A 25,252-nucleotide genomic window follows, 5' to 3' on the forward strand; every position below is an offset into this window, starting at 1 on the left:
CGTTCCTTTGCCACGTCAGCTGTGCTGCACTGGAACGCGGAGTTCAGTCTTGGCTCCTGCAGCAGTAACATAATGCGATGTTGCCAGCGTACTTCCTTATATACCCACCAGGTGGGGCGGAGTTACGCATGCAAATTCCGCATGCCCATGGCATTGGCACTGCCATTGGGCGCTGTTGAATACTCGAAGATGATTGGCTTCTAAGCGAAACCCCCATTCGTCAGTCACTGACGTACGTCTCCGTTCCCTCCTCAGGGAACGAGGGTTACATACGTAACCGAGACGTTTTACTTTTAACTGCATTTTTTTTGTTGCACCTTGCAGACTTTTAAAAATGTATTAACAAATACTGTTTCAATCCAATAATGAAACAAAGTCTTGATGAATAAGAAGTTAACTTATTCAATTCAAATTTTCTATTTAGTTCAAATTAATATCTTTTAAATGGACTAAATCAATGACAATTTCTTTTTTTCCTCAGGTAATCTTGCTTTTGCTGTTCCATTTTAACAAACACTTCTAAGGTAAGAATGGCTGATCAAATACATTCTTTCAAATCTAATCTGAGACGCAAGGCAGTTAAATCTGTGTCTAACTTGCTGCAAGGTTTTGATAATCTTGTTGATGATGATCTGACTGATGACAACACTGTACATGATTTAGACGTTGTTGTAAACTGTGATGACACTTTGGTATATGTGTGATGAGATTAAAAAATAGTTTTCTTCTTTTCTTTTAGCACACCCCAAAAAAAATGTCCAGCAGTCAAGCGGTTGCAGACATCATGCCAGACCCAACACATTTTGGGCTCCCACTTTCAACTATTGAGGAGCTACAACGTTTGGAAGAGACATTAAAGAATCCAGAATTTGGTGAGTTAAATGATGCATTAATCAGAATTTCGTCATTAGAATCGTTTATAAATATGTTGGTATTAACAAAGTTTGTCACATGATCTTTCAGAAATCATTCTCGTATGCTGATTTGATGCTCAAACATTTACTATTTATTATCAGTGTTAAAAAAACATTTTTTGCTGCTTAATTTGTGGAAACAATGATAGACTAACAATCAAACATTTGTAGAAAGATTTAAAAGAGAGAAATTAATACTTTAATTCATCATTCATTAAAGTGATAAGTGACTTTAAAATGTTACAAAATGTATATTTAATCAATGCTTTAATACATGTAATATTTTTGATACATACAAGTAAATGCTGTTCATTGAATTTTTTCCCCCCAAAGAATCCTGAACAATAATATACATCCAAATTAAGTTTTGGTGGTTGCTGAGTAACATCATGGTCATGCTGCCCTCTTCTGTCTTTTGTTTTTCTCAGATGCAGTCCGCCGGAATGCCCTGACCAAAGACTCTACTGAAAAGGAAATTGAGCTCCTCATCACCAGGTGGCTGCAGCGAGCCTCTGATCGGGATGGTGGCCGAAGCCAGAGGGCGAACACAGGCAGACCACCTAGAGACAACTCAAACGGAGTGCCAGAATTAAATGTTTTAAAGTTAAATATTGTAAAATAGTAGCTATTTGAACTCCATGTTGAATTTACAATAATTCTGTGATTATCTCAATGTTATTAAAAATATATATATATTTTTTTTGGTCTGAATCACAAGCCCCGTTTTTAAATAAAGCACACTTTACCTTTTTCAATAAAAAAATTCATTGAACATGAAAACTGTCTCTCTTGTGCTGTTTTATTTTCAGTTTATATTGCATAATGAACGGCTGCTCAGAAATGTAATTATTAACCTGACATGAGTGTAAATAATTAAAGTTTAAATAAGCCCGAACATGGAACTGGATAGGAGGGGGGGCTTTACGTCCTCACTCGGGGTTCCGCAATCGGGCCGCTTTGAAACCGAGCGCTCGCAGAGCAATCGGACCTAGATTCAAGCCGAGGAACGGCCGAGTGTTTTAGCCTTAATTGGGCCGCTTTCGGCCTGCACAATTTTTGCTACCTGGGCACAGTATATATCTAAGATTCAATGTGTTTTTGGTCAATGTGCCAAAGAATTGAAAAATAGCCAATTGCTTTGCTTTTCACACTGCCAATGATGTTCTTCCTCTTGTCTTGTTTTCCAGCACAAATATCTAAACATTCTTAAATCAAGATACATTTACTGGAGAAGCAAAATGACTTCAGATATTAAGTCTTTTTTAATGAAAAATGTATTAAAATTGAGTTAATTGAGTCTTAAAACAAGAACAAATATCTGCCAATGGGGTCCGTAAATGAATTAAACTCAAAGGAAAACATTTTGTTTATTGTATAAATGTATCTTGATTTAAGAATGTTTAGATATTTGTGCTGGAAAACAAGATATTGTAGGTACAGTGCATCCGGAAAGTATCCACAGCATTTCATTATTTCCACATTTTGTTTTGTTACAGCCTTATTCCAAATTTGATTAAATTCATTATTTTCCCCAAAATTCTACAAACAATACCCCATAATGACAACGTGAAAGAAGTTTGTTTGAAAAAGAAATCACATGTACATAAGTATTCACAGCCTTTGCCATGACACTCATTGAGCTCAGGTGCTCCTGTTTCCACTGATCATCCTTCAAATGTTTCTACAGCTCGACTGGAGTCCACCTGTGGTAAATTCAGCTGATCGGACATGATTTGGAAAGGCACATACCTGTCTATATAAGGTCCCACAGTTAACAGTGCATGAGCACAAACCAAGCCATGAAGTCCAAGGAGTTGTATTGTAGGTCTCAGTACAAAACACTGGTATCAATAACACTAAATCATCACTAAATTATCAGAGAAATGTCCCGGCTCCTTCTTCAGGTACATTAGGTGGATGTTCAGATGATCTGGGTTTGTTCACTCCACTGATGGCAGGTTCCTCATGACAACAACAGCCTGTAGAGATGAGGAAATCACCCAAAAACATTCGGTCATTCGTGTCAGGAAAGCGTACAGCCAGACGGTCATTATGGCAAAATACAGAAAAAGGTGATCACGATGCATTATATAATTAAAAGGACATGAAATATTGATTTGAGTTGAATTAATTCATTAGTTTACGTGTAGAGATGGAACACAAACACAGGTTTCCCGGCTGAACTATTGTTTGATGAATGCTATGATTCAAGTATTCCAGAGAGTTGTGTATTATATTATAAAGTCTACATTGTATTAATGTAAAGGAAAGGAATTTTGTTTTACACTCTATAGTTCACGTCTTAATGTAGTTTTTGTGAATTAACTTTACAATAAGGGTTGTTTTATTAACATTAGATATTAAATGCTGTAAAAATATATATTGTTCATTATAAGTCCATTAATGAAATAACCCATGTTAACCCATGGTTAAAGTGTTACCCTTGTCGTGACTATTAACTCTTTCCCTGCCACTGATGGACAATTTTTGGCAATCCATGTTTTCACTGCTTTACGGTAGGGGCGCTATTACACTAGCCTGGTTTTACCAGACTCTCGTACATTTCATTTGTACATAGAGTCTGGCCACTCTCCATTGACAAGCGTTTACTTCCTTGAAGGCGGGTTCTCTGTTGAAGTTTAAAACTATTGGATCTGCCAAGAGTCACTCTGGATCTGCCTAACCAATCGCTAACGTTTGGTCGTGACGAATGTCACGCGCCGTTCGCCTTTGATTCTCACATTAACTGCGCACACCACCTCAGTATCAGTGATAAAATTCGGATTGTTATTTATTCACGGTGGAGAGGAGAGTTTTGTGATCTGAACGCGCTGCTCTCGTGGTGCATATCTCGTGCAATCATAACATGATTGTATGCTGTCAATAAAATGTCATATGCTTGGTATGATAAGAATAAATACTGCCGTGAATAACAGCCCAATTCAAATGTTTACGTGCTTTTCTTCTTTCATTTTTTGAGCGGTGATGAAATATTTTGCTCTTGTAAACACTTGCCAGTATTTAAAGAAATACAAGTCTAGAAATGCAAATTACAGCTCACGCAACCGTACAGTGCTCTGAAATGGTCTATAAAGGATATAAACAGTGAGTTTTCAAGAATATATCACTTCAAAACTCAGAGATGTGGATTCGGACAGCAATTACATTACCACACGACCTTGGTGTTTGTCAAAAGCAGTCGATAATTCAGCCTGGGTTTTTCTCGCGGGTGGTGGGAGACGGACGGCTTCAGCAACTCCTTCACCACTAACGGAGTGAGCTGGAAAATACTTTTCCCGGACCACAACATCAGCAGTACAGCAGTGATTGTTCTTGCTCCGTGTAACGGGAGTTCGTTTGTTCAGGGAAGAAGGAGGCGGGAACCGGCGAACGTTTAACAACTTTTAATCAAATAATAAACACAAAATGAAAGTAAAAGCGGCAGCCCCTCACGGACGACTGCCGCGCACAAACATAACAAAACGCATCTTAAAATCCAGGCTTGGTCCTCTCTCGTCCTTCACCGGTGTCGCTCGCCCTTATATGCCTCCGTGCTCCCTCATGAGAGGACTCGAGACCGGTGTGTCTCAATCACGCACACCGATCTCGCTCGCTCGTCCACCTCGCCACACTCCGGTTTTAACTTCTGGACATTCGTCAGCGCTGCCACACACTCGCATCTTTCACCGCCGCCATTACTGAACTACAACTCAAACTAGCGCACGACATTAACGTCATCGCTCTCAGCCACTCCCTCTGTTCGCTGATTGGACCGGTAAAAAATTGTTCGGGGGAAAACCTAAGCATACACCGCAGTCCCAGACGTAGTACTGAAGGAAAATGAAAATTGAGCGGAAGTACGTAGGAGGGCGGAGCCAGGCTACTATTACACATCTTCTGAAAGAGAACAGAATCTCCTGATCAAAACACAACCTAATCAGAAAAGAGCTACAACCCAGATTTCACTATTAGAAAAAAGGTTCTATATAGAACTCTAGAGTTCTTGACACAATTTTAAAGAATCCTTTATACCAAAAAGGTTCTAAATAAGTAGTTTAACAGGTTATTTCCATTTTTCTAGCTATAAAGTACAACCCCAAATCAGAAAAAGTTGGTACAGTATGGAAAACGCAAAAAAAAAAAAGAAGTGATTTCTAAATTTACTTTGACTTGTATTTCATTGCAGACAATATAAACACAAAATATTTCATGTTTTGTCTGGTCAACTTCATGTCATTTGTAAATATGCATCCTTTCCTGTCATTCAGACCTGCAACACATTTCAAAAAAAGTTGGGACAGTAAAGCATTTACCACTTTGTAATGTTGCCATTCCTTTTCACAACACTTAAAAGACGTTTAGGGACTGAAGACACCAAGTGATGAAGTGTTTCAGGTGTAATTTTGTCCCATTCTTCCTGCAAACAAGTCTTAAGGTGGGCAACAGTACGGGGTCTTCGTTGTCGCATTTTGCGCTTCAATATGCGCCACACGTTCTCTATTGGAGACAGGTCGGGACTGAGGCAGGCCAGTCAAGTACCCGTACCCTCTTCCTCCGCAGCCAGGACTGCAGAATGTGTGCAGAATGTGGTTTTGCATTGTCTTGTTGAAATATGCATGGACGTCCCCGGAACAGATGTCTTCTTGAAGGCAGGATATTATGCTCCAAAATCTCTATGTACTTTTCAGCATTAATGGTGCCTTCACAGAAGTGCAAGTTGTCTTTGCCAATGGTCTGACCCCATACCATGACAGACCCTGGCTTTTGGACTTGTTGCTGGTAACAGTCTGGATGATCCTTTTCTTCTTTGGTCCGGAGCACACGGCGTCCATTCCTCCCAAAAAATACCTGAAATACTGCTTCATCTGACCACAGTACACGTTTCCACTGTGTGATGGTCCATCCCAGATGCCTCGAGCGCTTCTGGACACTGTTAACATAGGGCTTCTTTTTGGCACAGTACAGTTTTAACTGGCATTTGTGGATGTAACTACGTATTGTGGTTCTTGACAAAGGTTTGCCAAAGTAGTCCTGAGCCCATGTGGTGATATCGCTTATAGATGAATGACGATTCTCGATGCAGTGCCGCCTGAGGGATCGGAGATCACGGTTGTTCAGCTTAGGCTTGCGCCCTTGTCCTTTACGCACTGAAATTCCTCCAGATTCCTTGAATCTTTTAATTATGTTATGCACTGTTGAATGTGAAATATCCAAATCTCTTCCTATCTTTCTTTGAGGAACATTGTTTTTAAACATTTCAATAATTTTCTCACGTATTTGTTGGCAAACTGGCGATCCTCGGCCCATCTTTGCTCCTAAAGGATTAGACCTTTCTTGGATGCTGCTTCTGTACCAAATCATAATTACAATCACCTGTTGACATCACCTGTTTCAAATCACATCATTATTTAACCATTTTACCTCATTACTAGCCCTAAACTGCTCCTGTCCCAACTTTTTTTTAAATGTGTTGCAGGTCTGAATGACAGGAAAGGATGCAGATTTACAAATGACATGAAGTTGACCAGACAAAACATGAAATATTTTGTGTTCATATTGTCTGCAATGAAATACAAGTCAAAGTAAATTTAGAAATCACTTTTTATTTGCGTTTTCCATACTGTCCCAACTTTTTCTGATTTGTGGTTGTATGTTTACGAGCTGTGAATTAAAACTAAATTAATGAATTAAAACTAAATCCATAAAGTGATCACTTTATGGGAACCCCTAAAAGGTTCTATATATGAAGCTCCTGACAGAACCCTCTATATAGAAGCTTTTCTTCTTTGGCGTTGGACCTTGAACAGAGGCTGAGCAGGTGAGATTACCTGAGTCCTGCTGGATTTAAGCGCTGCCCGGGCAAAGAACGTCATGGTCACAAGCAGAATCCCTCCTATCAAGCTGTGACAGAGGAACACTCCCTCCATTCTCTCAATGGCCATCTGAGGGAAAGAAACAAGAGAGTTTCTGTTCATATAGTAATGTATTAAAACTGCACAGGCATAATCACTCATTTGGGGGTTTTAACATCAATGCAATAAACAAAACACACTTTAGGTTAGGGTCCAATTCTCACTATTAACTTACTATTAAACTACAACATTTGCCTCAATAAACACCGAATTTCTGCTTATTACTAGTTAGTAAAGTTGTTAAGTTTAGGGATGAAGGGATGTAGAATATGATCATGCTGAATAAGGCATTAATATGTGCTTTTTAAGTCTGAATAAACAGCCAATATCCTAGGAATATGCATGATAATAAGCTACTGGTTAATAGTGAGAATGGAGATTAAACTAAAGTGATACACAAAGAAATTTTCAGTGAACAGATCATAAAATAACTGCTTTTTTCTTAGTGTGAAGAACATTTTAAAAACCTAAAGAAACTTTTTTCTATAATAAAGTGATTTGGAATCAAAAGTTTCCATGGATGTTCATGGAACCGTCAATGCAAATAAAGAACCTACACCCCTCCTTCTTCCCGTAAGAACGAATGGTGTTACACTCATATTTTGATTTATATTTCTCATAATGTGTCTGATGCACATGCAAACCAACACTAATAAAAATTGACAGATGACAGTCCATGGTGTCACACATGGAGTGCTCCTGAGTTACACGTCATCAACTCTTTTATCTGAAGGAGAATAAGCCCAAGGGAGACGTTCCCTCTCAAAGTGGAGCATTTGACGCTGTGTCATGGAGTTGATGCTATCGGGAACCAAAACCCACTACACAATGCAGAGGAAATGCCTGCTTCACTAAGCTGTGAATATGCACAAAGTGAGCATAGCATAAATTGACTCTACGGATACTCATCTGAGTCAGAAGCGCTTCAACCCCATGTGACTCGTATAGTGCTGCTTCTCCCTAAGCCAATATCCCCAGATACTAGGAGAAAATCCCCAAACTTCTATACTCCATAGCAAGGAAAGTCCCGGCTGTTATACCCATACCTATATCCTCCCTCCCATGCAGGACAGATATCAGAGCTCTGAGGGAAAAATACCCAACCTAGCCTCAGCTCTTATGGCTCTTAGGGAGCCGACTACTGAAGGGAGCATTCCCAACTACAATCTTCAGTGTTACCACTCATTCAAGAGGGAGCATACAACCCTTCACTTTTGAGGAAGGGGGCAAACAAGAGAAGGCATATTATACTCTTGTCACCCAAACTCAAAACTACACGGAAAATGCAAGGGAGATTATGCTCTACTTAAAGATCCTAGTGTAATTATGGGAGAGCTGCTCATACCCTCACTTGAGTAAAGGAACTTCTGGTGGACCCACTATAGTTATTGGCTAAACTATAGAATGCAACAATAACAGAGGGACGCCCCAGGTGATCTACCTCTACTCATCAGTTCTTGAACATTGATCATACTGGAGAGACCTATAAAACACCCATCCAAAGAGGAGCATACATCCCTTCTTCAAGACCCAACAGTAAAGGGACTCTTGTGAACTACCCATCATAATAGGCAGTACTCTAATGGAAATACATCCTACCAAGGGGAGCATGCAAAGTGCTAAAAACCTCAATAATTAGCACCTCAGCTTAGACAAAGAGTGAGTGACTTATTTTCCTGCACAGGCTAAAACCTTCAGGATAGCCACTCATCCAAGGGATAGCATACATCCTTACCTTTATTTAGGAAAGGGAGGCAAACAAGACCAGGACATAATGCTGTTTGCCCAAAAACCCTCATCACCCAGGTTCTAAACCCCAAGGGATGTGCAAGGAGCTTAGGGCCTACTTAAAAACCCCAATGTAACTGGGGGAGAGCAGCTCATACCCATCCAAAGGTGGCATGTCTTCCTACTTCAAAACCCAACAGTAGTTGGGGAGGGAGGTAAATGAAGAAGAGGGAAGCTTTAAGTTTACCCCGCTTCAACTCTTAGGGACACCCTAAGTACTATTCAGGAAGGGAGACAAATAAAAGAAGTTTGTTTGTTTGCCAATTACTCATCCACCATACTCCAAATCCAAGGAGGCAGCAGGAGAGTTTATGCCCTACTTAAAAACCCCAATAGACTGAGGGAGGGCAGCTCAACTGACTCAAATAACAACCCGTTCTCACTCGCAAGGTGTCAAAATCCGAAGCATGGTCAAGTGCTTTCCACGTCACAATGAAGACGCTAAAGGTACCCCTAGGCATCACTATATCGACGCACTGGTGCTTCATTCATTTCAATGAAAAACTTTTGCCGTCATACACAGACGCATTGGGCATGGGACCGTTATCGTCATGATGATCATATATTGGGTTATGATTTGCCATTATGACAAGTTGGAGTGTGATTCTCAATTAAATCAGCCAGCAAGCATAATTTTATCTACATTTACGCTATTTAGACACGTTTTAACATGTAACCCAACCCCATCCCATCCCTAAACATACTCATGTGTGTGTTATATGATATAAAACACAGATATAACAGGCAGATACGACTGCATGCACAATTTATTCAAAAAGTACAAATATTCCAAGTGTTCTGAGGCTAAGCGATTGAATTGTGTGAAGGAAATCCCCAAAAGTGACCAGCGTCTCCATCCGCTGAAGATCATGCACACATTTCAAAAATTGCCACTCATTACGTCAGTTTTCATATTGAAATTGCATTGGCTGTCGTATGTCTCGTGACCAATTGCGTCATTACGTCAGCTTTGATTGTAAAATGTCATTGGCTCTCGTATGTCTCGTGACCGATTGCCTCATGCTCAAGAGTTGTGTGTATTATTTGAATGAATTAGTGCGTGTGTGTGTGTGTTCATCTCAGTGATTAAAACATTAAGATCAACTTTTTTCTTTACATGAAGACATCACTTCAGAAGACTTGGAATGCAACATGAGTTAATAGTTTTATACTGTTTTTGGACAGTTTTTGCAATAAATACCTGTGACTGTACTTGTATTTGTCTGTTACGTGTTTTATATTGTTTAGAAGTGGGTAGGTTTAGGGTAGGAGTTGGGTTAGTTGCTCCAAAATATAAAAGTAGCCTTTAAATATTAATAAAACATTAATAAAATCACGTCTGCTTTTACAAATGCAAAGAATAAAATGTGTCTTGATCTGACGCATTAGGTAAACAACTGAAATGAATGGAGCACCAGTGCGTCGATATAGTGACGCCTAGGGGCACCTTTAGCGTCTTTATTGTGATGTGGAAGGCACTTGACCATGCTTCGGATTTTGACGCCTTGGGAGTGAGAACGGGTTGAAAATAAAGACATTTCTCCAGAACCCAGAGCTATCTATAATATGCAACAGATAACGAGGAGGGATACCCCTCAGGTAGTCCACCTCTATTTGGCAGGTTCTTGAACATGGGTCATGCTATAGAGACTTATAAAGCACCCATCCATAGGGCAGCATTAGAAAGCTGTTCCAAATAATTAGTAATTCCTACTGAAGGATTTGGTAATACTTGAGTAATTACTTTTAGGGTACCATGGTCTTCACTTTAGAATTAATTATACATTGTGCATTACTCTCATTAATTATGTATATAGTAGTTCTCTGGTAGATATGAAAAAATACAAGTTACTGATTAGCCAATAGTGAACTACCTCATTCAACTGAGCTATACAACTTACTAATTCATTAAATCAGAGATTCTTGTTAGTAAATAGCAGTTACTAGAGTGTTAATATGGTGTTACTCATTTGTTCCTGTGTTGTTATTCATTGAGAACAGAGCATTATTATAAAGTGTTACCAAATAAATCAATAAAAGCCCTCACATAACGTTGTACTTGATAATGTCTCTCCTCCACTGTTTGATTTTCATTGAAATGAAACCAAGTCTTGTCATGTATCATCGTGATGAAAGAGATGAAATCCCCACAAGCATAGATTACTCCAATGGTTGAGATGATACTCAAAGCAAGGCTGGCTGTGATCTGTGAGCAATCAGTTCAGAAAACAGCAATGCGTAAACAAAATATCAAACACATTCAAAATGATTAATTCATAGAGAAAATTGTGTAGTTAGGATGCAAGCATTCTCAAAATTATTCATGAGAACAAACAGTGACACACAAAGGCTAAACAGACACTTACGATCTTTTTGGAGGGGTTGCGTTCAGACAGTATATACAAAAGGCCACAGATAAAGAACTGCAAGAAAGGCATTGTTGTGAGTGAAATGGTCATTTGAATGATATGTCATTTCAGTTGAATTGCAAAATGGACTAAAATGAGTGAATAGGGCATGATATGTACCAACTAAGTTCAGTTGTAAAAGTAATATAACGATTAGAACATTTTTGAGTGGAATAATCTCATATAATCTGTAGACCAGTGGTTTTCAAATGTAGAGGTGTAGTTTGTTGTGGCTTAGAAGTTTTCTCTGATGTAATTAAAGATCTTTCAAGGCAAAACATGCTAATATAGTCACAAGAGAACCTACCAGGGTTCCAAGCCAGAAGGGGCTCCACGTTTCATCTAAGAGGAACGCTTCTGATTGCGAAACAATGCTAAATCCAAACATGACCAGACATACGCCCATCATCACCAGCACAATCTTACACCGGACACATGGAAGCAGACAAACACACATGAGACGCCTCTCAGGAGATGCTCCTAAATAATGTTGCTCATCTTCACCAGTAATGGGAGGGAAACAGCAGTGGACAAATACTTTTGCATGCAGACTTGTTTTTTTTTTACATATGTGAGATGCAATCAAATAGTTGTTAATTTGTTGGTTCCTGAATGATCTTGATTAGTTTTGTTGATCTGAAAGGAAGGTGTTGTGTGTCTCACTCCGATGCACTTGGGTTGTCCTCTGAGGAAGCGGTGCACAGGTTTACTGCCGCCCGTCTCCATGCTGATCGCCTCTGGTGCTCCTGTGGCTGCTGGATCCTCCACCATCACTGCACAACAATTACAATAACATCTTTACTCAAGGCCTTTTCTAGAGAAGATAGTAGGCATTAGCTCAAGATTTGCCAAACAAATGGCAAATATTAACAAATAATGGTATAGGTCATGATAACATCTTTTTCAGCAGCACCTGACTAATTAAGACTAGCACTTAACAATTCTTGTTAAATCTTGTTAAATAAAGTTTGTTTATTTATAAAACAGATACTGTACTGTACTATGTGTACTGCGCTAGATTAACTGAGACTTGCTAAAACACTTGTATACAGTTGCCCCTTGTTGGTCTGATTGCTTCTATTGCTCTCATTTGTAAGTCACTTTGGATAAAAGCATCTGCTTAATGATTAATTGTTAAATGTAATGCAATATTGTAACGCATGACAATAGAATTGACTGCCAACCTGAACACACTAGCAACGGATTATGAACCAACTACAACCCCAAATCAGAAAAAGTTGGGACAGTATGGAAAACGCAAATAATAAAAAAAAGAAGTGATTTCTAAATTTACTTTGACTTGTATTTCATTGCAGACAATATGAACACAAAATATTTCATGTTTTGTCTGGTCAACGTCATGTCATTTATAAATATGCATCCTTTCCTGTCATTCAGCCAGGACTGCAGAATGTGTGCAGACTGTGGTTTTGCATTGTCTTGTTGAAATATGCATGGACGTCCCTGGAAAAGATGTCTTCTTGAAGGCAGGATATTATGCTCCAAAATCTCTATGTACTTTTCAGCATTAATGGTGCCTTCACAGAAGTGCAAGTTACCTTTGCCAAGGGCACTGACACAACCCCATACCATGACAGACCCTGGCTTTTGGACTTGTTGCCTCCCAAAAACTACCTGAAATACTGATTCATCTGACCACAGTACACGTTTCCACTGTGTGATGGTCCATCCCAGATGCCTCGAGCCCAGAGAAGTCGACGGCGCTTCTGGACACTGTTAATGTCACAGGTCGGGGGGGTCAAACCAGTCTACACCCACCCCTAAAACCCAGGACCACCTCGAGGAGCGTGCCAGAGACCAGACAGACAAAGAATCAGAGTAAAACAAGTTTTATTTATTTAAAAGTTTTATATAAAAAGTCTCAATGGGGCCTCTGGGTCCACCCACCGATGTGGGGGCCGAACCACTGACCAGAGGAGGGGAAGTCGGTCACCTGTCCGACACGCAGGCGAGTGTCCTGGTAAGAAGAACGGTGTAGGACAAGTGAGCAAATCCGAGTCTTTAGTCGAAGGGGGCCTTCCTTTGGACGGACAGGTGAGTCTCCTGGTAAGTAGAACTTGTTAGAACATTTGGACCGAACAGAGTCTTTAGACGAAGGGGGCCTTCCTTTGGATGGACAGGTAAGTCTCCTGGTAAGTGGAACTTGTTAGAACATTTGAACAGAACAGGGATTTTAATCGGGAAGGGCCTTCCTTTGGACGGACAGGTGAGTCTCCTGGTAAGTAGAATTTGTTAGAACATCGAACAGAGCAGAGTCACTTTATCGATGCATGCACGTGTTTCTTCAGTACAAGCCAAAGGCTTACCACTAGGGTATACTTCTGCAGGGCAGGCAGGGGTAGGCTCACTAAGGGTCTCCCTTTCAGGCGGAAGAATGTTGGCTGACGCGTGTTCTGGTCAGCAGATGAGGAAAGTTCACTGAGTGTCTCACTCTATGCGGACATCACATGGGTGGCCGTTGGCGGAGGAATGCTCTGTTAACAACAGGATAGGTTATTCAACTACACACGTATTTCCCCATAGGACAAGAGAACAGGCTTACGGCTGGGTGTGCTTCTATCAAGCAGGCAGAGGTAGGTTCACTGGGTGGCTCACTTTAGGCGGACATCACATGGAAGGCCATTGGCGGAGGAATGCTCTGTTAACAACAGGATAGGTTATTCAACTGCACACATATTTCCCCAGGGGACAAGAGAACAGGCTTACGGCTGGGTGTGTTTCTATCCAACAGGCAGAGGTAGGTTCAATGGGTGGCTCACTTTCTTTCGTCTCGGGCAGTCATCACATAGATGAGCACTGATCGAGGGATTTCTCTACTGACAGACAGAGTACCTTATACAATGCATATCTTCTTTCCACATTTGCATAAAGGGGGTATTCACATTCAACACCTGAAATCCTTCTTCAGTGACAACGGATAAGGATAGGAAAAATAGGGAGTGCAACAGCAGTTAATTTAATCCCCACACACTGCGACCTCACTTCAACGCAATACTGTGCAACACATCAATTCAGGCACTGCATATCCACTCTCACTCAGTGCAATAAGGCCAGCACTCACCCGTTGGTCGATCCCTCCACTGTCGTACTGAATCCGTTATCTTCAGATGTTGGGTGGATTAAGATGCCTTTTTACTGAAGCGTGGAGGACACTCCCTTAACACTCGATCACACTCAGAAGAAGAGGCAATAGTTCAATGATGACTTGGTTCAAACGCTCTCTCAGGTGACAATGACACTCGTGATCAGTACACTTCACAACTTCATATTCAGTTCAGTGCAGGTGCATACATTCAATGAAATCCGATACTCATACTACTTATCTCCGTTCTGATGTTAATGGCGTTTCTCCAGTCTGTACTCAACTCTGTAACTCCTTTCAAACGTATCCATACAAATGCCACTTCACCCTTTGTACATCCGAGCCTTTGCGCACCCTCCAGAAACTTCCGTGAACCAACACACCCAATGAAGAAATGACTTCTCTCGGGGAAGGAAGAACGCTGAACTGTCTCTCTACTTCCTTTTTATACTATCCTCTGTCATCTCCCACACCTGCTCATCATCCGCCATTAGCCGCCATTTTGTAGGGGCACATGTCCAACCGGAACCGGCCTGGTGTTACACCAACAACGTTCCGGGGGGGAACAACTTCTGACGGGACTTAGTTCCGCCTCACTTCGTCACCTTGTGACATTAACATAGGGCTTCCTTTTGGCACAGTACAGTTTTAACTGGCATTTGTGGATGTAACTACGTATTGTGGTACTTGACAAAGGTTTGCCAAAGTAGTCCTGAGCCCATGTGGTGATATCGCTTATAGATGAATGACGATTCTCGATGCAGTGCCGCCTGAGGGATCGGAGATCACGGTTGTTCAGCTTAGGCTTGCGCCCTTGTCCTTTACGCACTGAAATTCCTCCAGATTCCTTGAATCTTTTAATTATGTTATGCACTGTTGAATGTGAAATATCCAAATCTCTTCCTATCTTTCTTTGAGGAACATTGTTTTTAAACATTTCAATAATTTTCTCACGTATTTGTTGGCAAACTGGCGATCCTCGGTCCATCTTTGCTCCTAAAGGATTAGACCTTTCTTGGATGCTGCTTTTGTACCAAATCATAATTACAATCACCTGTTGACATCACCTGTTTCAAATCACATCATTATTTAACCATTTTACCTCATTACTAGCCCTAAATTGCTCCTGTCCCAACTTTTTTTTAAATGTGTTGCAGGTCTGAATGACAGGAAAGGATGCATATTTACAAATGACATGAAGTTGACCAGACAAAACATGAAATATTTTGTGTTCATATTGTCTGCAATGAAATACAAGTCAAAGTAAATTTAGAAATCACTTCTTTTTTTTTGCGTTTTCCATACTGTCCCAACTTTTTCTGATTTGGGGTTGTATAACATGTCATGAATGCTACACAAGCACTGAAGTATTCTAATGCTTACAACCTTCAAACCTCAAGACTGTATACCAGGGGCGGATCTAGGATTGTATAGCCCTTGCTTGCAGCTGTTGCTGATAACGCTACCTAATGTTGTGGCTGTGCATTGCAGAATGTTGAAAGCACAAATATTAATGCAAACAATCACATATGTGAATATATAATTAATATAATATATGTAGTTACAATATGAATGCAGTCATTAATGAAGCAATATTCACAAGATAAAGACAAAATCAGTGCTCATGGCTGAATTACTTTACTTTCATGGCTTTAAAACTTTGCAGTCTTTGTTTTATTGCTTATAAAGTCCTTCTTTTTCTTTTTCACTCATTTACTTGTTCATAAACCATTATTTTTTTGTGTCAATTATTAATGAATGAATGAATTATGTATTTATTTGCCTTAAAAAAAATTCTGTAGTACTAAAATTGGTATTGAGAATCATGAAATTTCAGTTGGTCACCCTCTCATTATTATCATCAACCAGTAGCCTATTACTGTTAGCTAACTAAATGCAAAAAATATAGACTTTGTATTCAAGAAATGTATAATTTTAAGCAAAAGCAATGTTGAATTATAAACTGGATGATGATTATTAAAGCTCTTGGCGCTCTAGTGGTTAATAAACAGAGCTGCGTGTGTCATTGTAACCGGAGCTACTTCTCTCTGTTTGAGTCTATGACGAGACATTCAGGTACTGGTCTACTCCACAGCTGACCCAACCGTACTTATCAATGTCCTGTATTTTCATTTTCATTTTAAAAATGAAAAATTGTACTTTCAACAAATTTTGATAGTTTATAGTTTTAGGGGGGCTGATATGAGAGGCAGGGTTAGGGTCAGAATTGGTCTAGAACCGCTCCTGCTGTATACCCACCTCAAAGCTTTTTCTTTTTCTGTTTGCCAGTCAATTTGTACCAACTCTCCTATTTTTGACATTCATTCATAAAAAAATCAGCAAACTGTAACTGAAGTTCATGAGCATGTCATGCGTATCAAAACAAGCAACTAATCAAACAGTGAAAGTGAGAGCTTGTCAAATACCTGCATGTGTCTGTAATGAACCACCACGATGAAAACAAGGCAGTTGTGCAAGAGCACAGGAAAGAGAAACATGAGAGAGGGAAGAAAACAGAGGGAGGGAAGGACGGGGCGTCACTACAGGATGTTTGGGGAAAGAGGTCAAATCTGTGCCGAATGCTCAGAAAACAGAAACAATGGCCAACTTCATGAAGAGAAAGGAAGAGTAGAGATGAACCGTGAAGCACATTTCAGTGCTGTAAGGCATATATAATACATGCATATAAACATATAATACTGGCAAGAACGTAGCATAAGGAGAGAGAATGAAAGATTGTAACTGTGAGAAAGAAAGGAATGGAGTGTGAGAACGGCTCCCAAAAGATAACAGCTGCTTCATATGACAAACTAACTGGATCCAGATGCACCAGATGCAGTCCAGTTTGTGGCTTCCCATTTACATTTACAATTTTGTTTTCCTCATTGTCATTCAAGGATATATGTTTTAATTGAGAAACTACTGTGCTGCAAATAAAACATTAGTTTTAATAAAAAGTGATACTGCTGAATGAAAATCCTGTCCTTTACTCAAACTACAAACCCATGTAACTTTACACTGTCTTTGTTTGTTAGGCAGCCTGTGAGAATCAGGGAAGTTTTTCTTTTGGAGTTAATGGTCTTTCATGAGGAGCATCACCTGTGTCTTCTCTTCGTGAGAGCAGCGAATGTGTGGATCATTTTTATTATGGTCCGATTGCTCAATAGCATCTTTCTTGGCTGCCATAACTTCCAGTTAATTGAGCCTGCTGTGACCCGTGGTTCTTTTAAAGGAAGTGTTTGGTCAAACTGCTTAAGCTGCATGATCAACTATTACATCTGAAGCCTACTTCATCAAGAGGAAGATTTCCTTTCTGGTGCTGGAGGGCTCAACCGCTGACATCATCCTGGGATGCCCATGGATGCTGATCCACTCACCACATGTCAACTGGTCGACAGGAGAAATCCACAATGTTTCAAGAACTGCTTCCAACATCCTCAACTAACTACGACTACCACAGCTGTTTCCTCAATGACCACCAAGAGTCCTCTACCTGAATCCCAACCAGAGGTTCCTGTGGGAATATAGGGCATTCCAGGATATATTCAGTAAGCAAGCTGCAATCAAACTTCCACCTCATCAGCCATGGGACTGTGCCCTCGAATTGCTGCCTGGTGCCAACTTACCTAAGGGTCAAATCTATCCACTATCGATCCAAGAGCAGAAGCCTATGAAGGAGTACACTGTGAAGGCTCTTCATCAAGATATCATCCATCCCTTGATCTCATTGCCTCTTCTAGTTTCTTCTTCATGGCCAAAAAACGATGGCGGCTTAAAGCCCTGTATGGATTACCGAGTTCTCAAGGTTCAGACTGTTGAGTACTGCTACCCTCAAACAGCTGCAAGGCCCACCGAGTTAGACCTGCCTAGTGCCTACAACCTCATCCGGAGACAGAAGGGTGATGAATGGAAGGAAAGAATAAATCAGGCCACTATGAATACAGTCCAACTCACCTTCTGTATTCCAGGGATTCACGATTGAGGTGTTTTGGGAGTTTTCCCATCACTTCGTCATCATCTACAGCAGTGGTTCCCAACCTGTGGGCCGCGGTCCACTAAGGGCCTCACTGATCCTCCGGGTGGGCCGAGAGATAACAAAAATGTATTGGAATATATTAATTTTAGGACTGGGAAAATTAACGCGTTAACGTGGGCGATTCATCTTTTCAGCTTAACGTATTAAAACTATTTAACGCAAATAACGCAGCATCCGTTTTTATTTCCATTTTTGCCCAGCGTTACATGATCACGCTTCTATTCATGTAAATGCTTCCAAGCGCGACAAGACACAAGAGAACTCGCTGTATGTCAATGTCCTGTGTGTGTGGTTGCGTCTCATGTCAGCTAATCGAGGGACATTCTGACACACACACACACACACACACACACACACACACACACACACACACACACACACTCGACGCACAGACAGACTCACGTCAGTCTCCTGCTCACATAGAGTTCTCTTTTGCTCTTGAACAAACAATAACAACAACACAGAGAATTATGAGTATTCTCATATTAGGAATCTTAAATTAGTTAAATAACGTCTTAAATGAACTTAGAGTTGTGAGGAGATGAGATGCGCGGCTGTTCTTAAAGTGACAGTAGCACTGATGATGATGATGATGTCATTAATGTTCATCACAGAACAACGGGAACAAAGAAAAGTGTAGCTTTAATGAAGATTAATCTATATTTAATTTATTATTTATGCAGTTAAGAAAGGTGTTTGATAACTATTGCATTTCTGTATATGTCTAACAGGGAAGGCCACAGGTAAATGTAACACTTATTATAATGGGGTTATGTAAAGATTGTTTTAAGTTTACTTAAATTAAAAGTTGTTTTTTAAAGCCTAATAAATGTTGAGATTGGCAGCTTTCATTTATACTGTAATGTACCGTCATTAAAGTGCAGGTATCAATGGTGCAGGGACTGAGATGATCGGCTGTGGGTTCGTGGTGGTGAAGAGAAGTGAAGTGGTAAGTAGATCCAAATCCAGACAACGAACAAAGACAACCAACTGGAACTGAAAGTAGATCCAAATCCAGACAACGAACAAAGACAACCAACTGGAACTGAAGACGAATACACGGGAACTCCGGTCAGGAACAGGAACAGGAACAGGAACAGGAACAGGAACAGCTACACACACACACACACACACACACACACACACACACACACACACACACACACACACACACACACACACACACACACACACACACACACACACACACACACACACACACACACACACACACACACACACACACACACACACACACACACAACGATCTGACAGGGGAGATGAGAATAAGGTGAGTATATAAAGGGTGAGTGAATGAGCAGCAGGTGGTGAGATGATGAGTGGCAGCTGGATCCACTGATGAGTCACATGGCCTGAACACAGACACACACACACATGGCCTGAACACAGACACACACACAACTACACCCACACCGCTGTCACAACACAGAGCACACGACAAGAAGGAAACAATACATCTGTGAACCGTGACAAAAATATACCGCTTTTTAATTGTTTCTACAGTAATTTGGAGAGTAACTGAAATTATTACAATATCAAAATATAAAAAACTTAAAATATAAAAAACTTGTTGTGGTAAGGTTCGTGTGTGGGAGAGGAAGAAGGCAAGGGGTCGGCTGGTTTGGACACGGATCTCACTCTTTATTTGTATATAACTTCAGTTCACTAAACGTGCGTGCACCTTGCACGGCTTTAACTCAAAAACTTGCTTCTCGGTTTCTCAACGGTTTGTTTCCGGCAGTTCCTCTCTGCAGCTCGTCTCTCACATCCGTGTCCTTCCAGCTCTCTCTCTCCCCTCACTCTGTTTGGGAGCGGCTTTATCCGGTCTCTCCGCGCCAATCACTGCAATCAAACACAGGTGTTCATTGTTATGCACTTGACCTACTTTCTCTCCGCTCGTCTCCTCACTCTCTCCGTCCGTGCAGACCCCGCAAAACCACGCCCTCCTCGCCACATACCCCCACCGCCCGCTCCAGGCCGGGGAGCCATCCGGCCTGCAGCCCCCCCCCCCCCCCTCCTCCTGGAGAGGAAGTCAGCCACAGCCATCTGTGCACCCGGCCTGTGGACCACCTTGAACTTAAAAGGCTGTAAAGCTAGATACCAACGGGTGATCCGGGCGTTGGTATCCTTCATGCGGTGGAGCCACTGCAAGGGGGCGTGGTCCGAACAGAGGGTGAACTCCCGCCCCAGGAGATAATAACGGAGGGTGAGAACGGCCCATCGAATCGCCAGACACTCCTTTTCGATGGTGCTGTACTTGGTCTCCCTCTTGGAGAGCTTTCGACTCACGTACAGCACCGGCCGCTCCTCACCCTCCACCTCCTGAGACAGGACCGCACCCAGCCCCCTGTCCGACGCGTCTGTCTGCAACAGAAATGACAGAGAGAAATCAGGAGAATGCAAGAGCGGCCCGCCACACAGAGCAGCCTTAACTTGGGTAAAAGCCTGCTGGCACGGCTCCGACCACTGGACCGTATCTGGTGCCTCTTTTTTAGTGAGGTCAGTCAGCGGGCTGGTGAGGTCCGAATATTTAGGTACAAACCTTCTATAATATCCCGCCAGCCCCAGGAACTGCCTCACCTCCTTTTTGGTCTTTGGACGCGGGCAGGTTGCAATAGCTGCGGTCTTGTTAATTTGGGGACGCACCTGCCCGTGCCCTAAGTGGAAGCCCAGATACTTGACCTCCACCCGCCCAACCGCACACTTCTTCGGGTTGGCCGTCAGCCCCGCCCCTCTCAGCGAGTTCAGCACTGCCCGCAGATGCTGCACATGCCGCTGCCAATCATTACTATAGATGATTATATCATCCAAGTAAGCAGCGGCATATGCAGTGTGCGGCCGAAGGATTCGGTCCATCAGTCGCTGAAAGGTGGCGGGTGCCCCGAACAACCCGAACGGAAGCGTGACGAATTGGTGTAATCCGAACGGCGTTGTGAAAGCAGTTTTTTCTTTGGATAAGGGAGTTAAGGGGATCTGCCAATATCCTTTTGTTAAATCCAGCGTCGAATAAAAACGAGCCGAACCTAGCCGATCAAGCAACTCGTCAATCCTCGGCATTGGATAAGCGTCGAATTTCGACACGGAATTCACCTTGCGATAATCCACACAGAATCGCACAGAGCCGTCCGTTTTAGGAACCAAAACTATCGGGCTCGCCCAATCGCTGTGGGACTCTTCTATTATACCCAAGTCCAGCATCGCCTCTAATTCTGTTTGGACCACTTTCTTTTTGTGCTCCGGTAACCTATATGGCCGGCTGCGAACTACCACGCCCGGCTCGGTCTCAATATGGTGCTGTATGAGATTGGTCCGACCGGGCAGGGACGAAAACACATCCGCAAAATCTGCTTGCAATTTAGCAACGTCAGTGAGCTGGGAGGGCGAGAGGTGATCTCCCCCCGGGGCCAGCGCGACTGATCGGCCTTTGAGGTTCGCCTCTGGCCCGAGATCATCCTCGTTGGTGACTACCGTCGCCAGCAACACTGACTCCGCCTCATTCCATGTTTTTAGGAGATTGAGATGGTAAATCTGATGTGCTCCGTTCCTATCCGTTCGGACCACCTCATAATTGAGATCCCCCACTCGTCGTGTGACCTCAAACGGTCCTTGCCACTTGGCGAGTAACTTTGAACTGGACGTGGGCAATAACACAAGTACCTTCTCTCCCGGTGTAAATTCTCGCAGTCGGGTTCCCCTGTTGTACAGCCGGCTTTGTGTGTCCTGGGCCTGTAGCAAATTCTCCATTGATAGCCGCCCCAAGGTGTGGAGTTTTGCTCTCAGGTCCAGGACATACTGAATTTCGTTCTTACTTTCTGACGGTCCCTCCTCCCAAACCTCCCGCATGACGTCAAGGACCCCTCGGGGCTGACGTCCATACAGTAGCTCGAAGGGGGAAAACCCCGTGGAGGCTTGGGGGACCTCCCTCACAGCGAACAACAGGGGTTCCAACCATTTGTCCCAATTTTTGGCGTCTTCGTGAACGAACTTACGAATCATTGTTTTTAACGTGCGATTAAATCGTTCTACCAGACCGTCTGTTTGTGGGTGATAAACGCTGGTACGAACGGATTTAATGCCCAATAATCCGTACAGCTCGCTTATGGTGCGGGACATAAACGCCGTGCCTTGATCGGTGAGAATCTCTTTCGGGATTCCCACCCGGGAGATTAAACGAAACAGCGCATCCGCCACACTCTTTGCCGAAATGGTGCGGAGAGCTACTGCTTCGGGGTATCGCGTTGCATAGTCCACTATCACTAATGCAAAGCGATGCCCCCGTGCGGATCGTTCTAATGGCCCAAGGAGGTCCATACCAATTCTCTCGAAGGGGACCTGCACAAGCGGTAGAGGGCGCAATGGCGCTTTTGGAGTGGCCGGTGGGTTTACCAACTGGCATTCACGACAAGCGGCACACCACCTGCGCACATTCTCGTGAATGCCCGGCCAGAAAAATCGGGCCATTAAACGATTCAACGTGCCCGTTTGACCCAAATGCCCAGCCATAGGATTACAATGAGTAAGCAACCATTGCGCGGTCTCTCGTGGCAAACGTGCCACGAACTGCTCCAGCACCACCTGGTCGATAATCTGGTCCACGTCGCTTCCCTCGACCATCAGCCATCGGCGACACGCGTCCCGGAGCTGTTGAGCCAACAGGAAGGGCCGGCCACTCTCCCCCAGATCCAGGGACCTGAATCGCTGCCGATGTTGTTCGGGGGAGAGGCCGACCCGCTGGAGGATGGCCCTCCTCAGGTCGTCATACTGGAGGAGGTTCTGGACCGGGAGTTGCTGCGCCGCCCGCTGTGCTTCTCCTGACAGGAGGGGAATCAGCCTCACTGGCCACTGCTCCCTTGGCCATTCACAGGACTCGGCCGCCCGCTCAAACAGGTCCAGGAAGGCTTCAGGGTCGTCCTGGGGCCCCATTTTCAACAAAGGCACCTGCGCGGGCGGCGTGGCAGCGGTGGCTGGTATCCCGGTCCGAACCCCCTGGCTCAACCAGCCCCGGAACAGCTCGCGGTCCTCCTGCTGGGCGCTGACGATGGACTGGAAGCGCCGTTCCTGGTCCCCCCTCATGTCCAGCAGGGCCTGATGGTGTTCCTGGTGCAGGACCGCGAGCGACTCAACGAGGCTCGCCAATGGCGTGATTGCCGGCGGAGTTTGCATGACGGCGGCGTCCCTCTTCTTCCTCCCGGGTTTCGGCACCAGTGTGGTAAGGTTCGTGTGTGGGAGAGGAAGAAGGCAAGGGGTCGGCTGGTTTGGACACGGATCTCACTCTTTATTTGTATATAACTTCAGTTCACTAAACGTGCGTGCACCTTGCACGGCTTTAACTCAAAAACTTGCTTCTCGGTTTCTCAACGGTTTGTTTCCGGCAGTTCCTCTCTGCAGCTCGTCTCTCACATCCGTGTCCTTCCAGCTCTCTCTCTCCCCTCACTCTGTTTGGGAGCGGCTTTATCCGGTCTCTCCGCGCCAATCACTGCAATCAAACACAGGTGTTCATTGTTATGCACTTGACCTACTTTCTCTCCGCTCGTCTCCTCACTCTCTCCGTCCGTGCAGACCCCGCAAAACCACGCCCTCCTCGCCACACTTGTGATTAATTTTGATGAATTAGTTAATTTTTTAATCAATTACCAGCACTAATTAATATAATTCAATAATTGTATTATTGATATATTTAATAATAAAAGATAAATTATATAAAATATAAATTACAACAAAGAACCACCTCTCTCGTACGTATTCTGTGATTGTTTTGGATTCGGAGCGGCCCAAGGCATTTCTAATCGAGCTGTGTGAAATGCAGACTGAACGGCGGATCAAAACATCCGCTTCATGAACACAGGATACGCAAACTACACACTTCAGTTGGATAAAGCAAACCAGTGTCGCTAAAAAGTTTTAATGGATGATGGTTGATGAAGGTAAAGACGACATACAGTGACATAGGCCTACATAGGCACGCGTGTGTCCGTTATAATTGATGCGCAAACCGTGAATGTGCGCTCTCTGCTCACTGAATAAAGTTTTGTTTGGGTGACGATTGTAATGAAGGTAAAGACGATTACAGTGACATGCAGGAGTCATACATTAGTCATACATTAGTCATAGTCATACAGTTTTATAACGGATGCTCGCCGAAGAAGTGTGTTTTGGAGAAGGACACACGGGCATCAGCTCCATATATTGTTTGTTCTGACAGAGGAACTGTTCACTGATGACATTGACTTCAGATGGCTAAGTATAGTAGTTCTTTGCGGTCCTTTGGCATCTCCCTGTGATCTTGTTTGGTATGGCAGGTCGACTTATTTGTACTTATTGTACTGTATAACTGAGCAGAGTAAGTACTTCAAAGTTGTAAAAAATGTCTGCAAAGTATGTTTGCAAAAAAGAACACTGAATGTTAATATATTGTGAATTTTTTATTTTGTGTATAACATAGAGTTTATAACTCTACCTGAAACTGGAGAAATGTTCCATGGACTTTCATCGTCCCTCTATTCACTTCCTGGGATATGTCATTGATGAATTTGGCATCACCATGGACCAGGGGAAGCTACAAGCAGTAAAGAATGGGCCAATACCCACATCTATCAAAGAACTACAGCAATTCCTAGGGTTTGCCAATTTATCCCACAAATGAATCTCCAATTTCAGCAAGATTACCTCTCCACTCACCACCCTTCTTCATAACAGACCCAAGTCTCTATCCTAGAATCCGTCTGCCACGGAGGCCTTCAAACTTCAACTTACCTCCACCCAACTCATACACCTGCGTCGTAGTTGCTGTGGATTGCTTCTCGAAGGCTTGTCGACTCTAACCCTAACCCCTCTGCTATGGAGACAGCTAAAGCCTTGTTCCACCATGTGTTCCGTAACTTTGGATTACCTGAGGGCATTGTGTCAGATCGAAGACCACAGTTAATTTCCTGAGTGTGGAAAGCATTTTTTCAATTCCTAGGTGTATCATTGAGTTTATCTTCTAGGTACCATTCACCAGGGCCGGATTAACCTAAGGGCTAGGTGGGGCTGAAGCCAGCTATGAGGTCTCCGAGGTCCGGACCTCTGTA

The 25,252-nt window shown here is 42.8% G+C and overlaps 1 protein-coding gene across 1 annotated transcript; it reads right to left on the reverse strand.

The window, feature by feature from the left end:
* Positions 1-903: 903 nt before the first annotated feature.
* Positions 904-16,605, reverse strand: LOC307141872 (uncharacterized protein). The gene is made up of 7 exons (XM_079842331.1): positions 16,552-16,605; positions 11,686-11,795; positions 11,330-11,443; positions 10,981-11,037; positions 10,662-10,820; positions 6,743-6,856; positions 904-2,893 (listed from the first exon to the last, which is right to left on the reverse strand). Exons 2-7 carry the CDS (start codon positions 11,791-11,793, stop codon positions 2,855-2,857), a joined length of 591 nt encoding a protein of 196 aa, XP_079698457.1. The 5' UTR covers positions 11,794-11,795; positions 16,552-16,605; the 3' UTR covers positions 904-2,854.
* Between the last annotated feature and the right edge of the window lie 8,647 nt (positions 16,606-25,252).

This window comes from Gobio gobio, assembly GCF_949357685.1.
Source record: "Gobio gobio genome assembly, chromosome: 18".
Classification (NCBI taxonomy): Eukaryota; Metazoa; Chordata; class Actinopteri; order Cypriniformes; family Gobionidae; genus Gobio; species Gobio gobio.

Excerpts from the sequence above, each read along its gene's own strand:
- LOC307141872 (XM_079842331.1), bottom strand. The coding sequence starts at position 11,793 with ATGGTGGAGGATCCAGCAGCCACAGGAGCACCAGAGGCGATCAGCATG. Across the intron at positions 11,444-11,685 it reads GACAACCCAAGTGCATCGGA|ATTGTGCTGGTGATGATGGG; the intron begins GTGAGACACACA and ends GTCCGGTGTAAG. Across the intron at positions 11,038-11,329 it reads CCTTCTGGCTTGGAACCCTG|TTCTTTATCTGTGGCCTTTT; the intron begins GTAGGTTCTCTT and ends CCTTTCTTGCAG.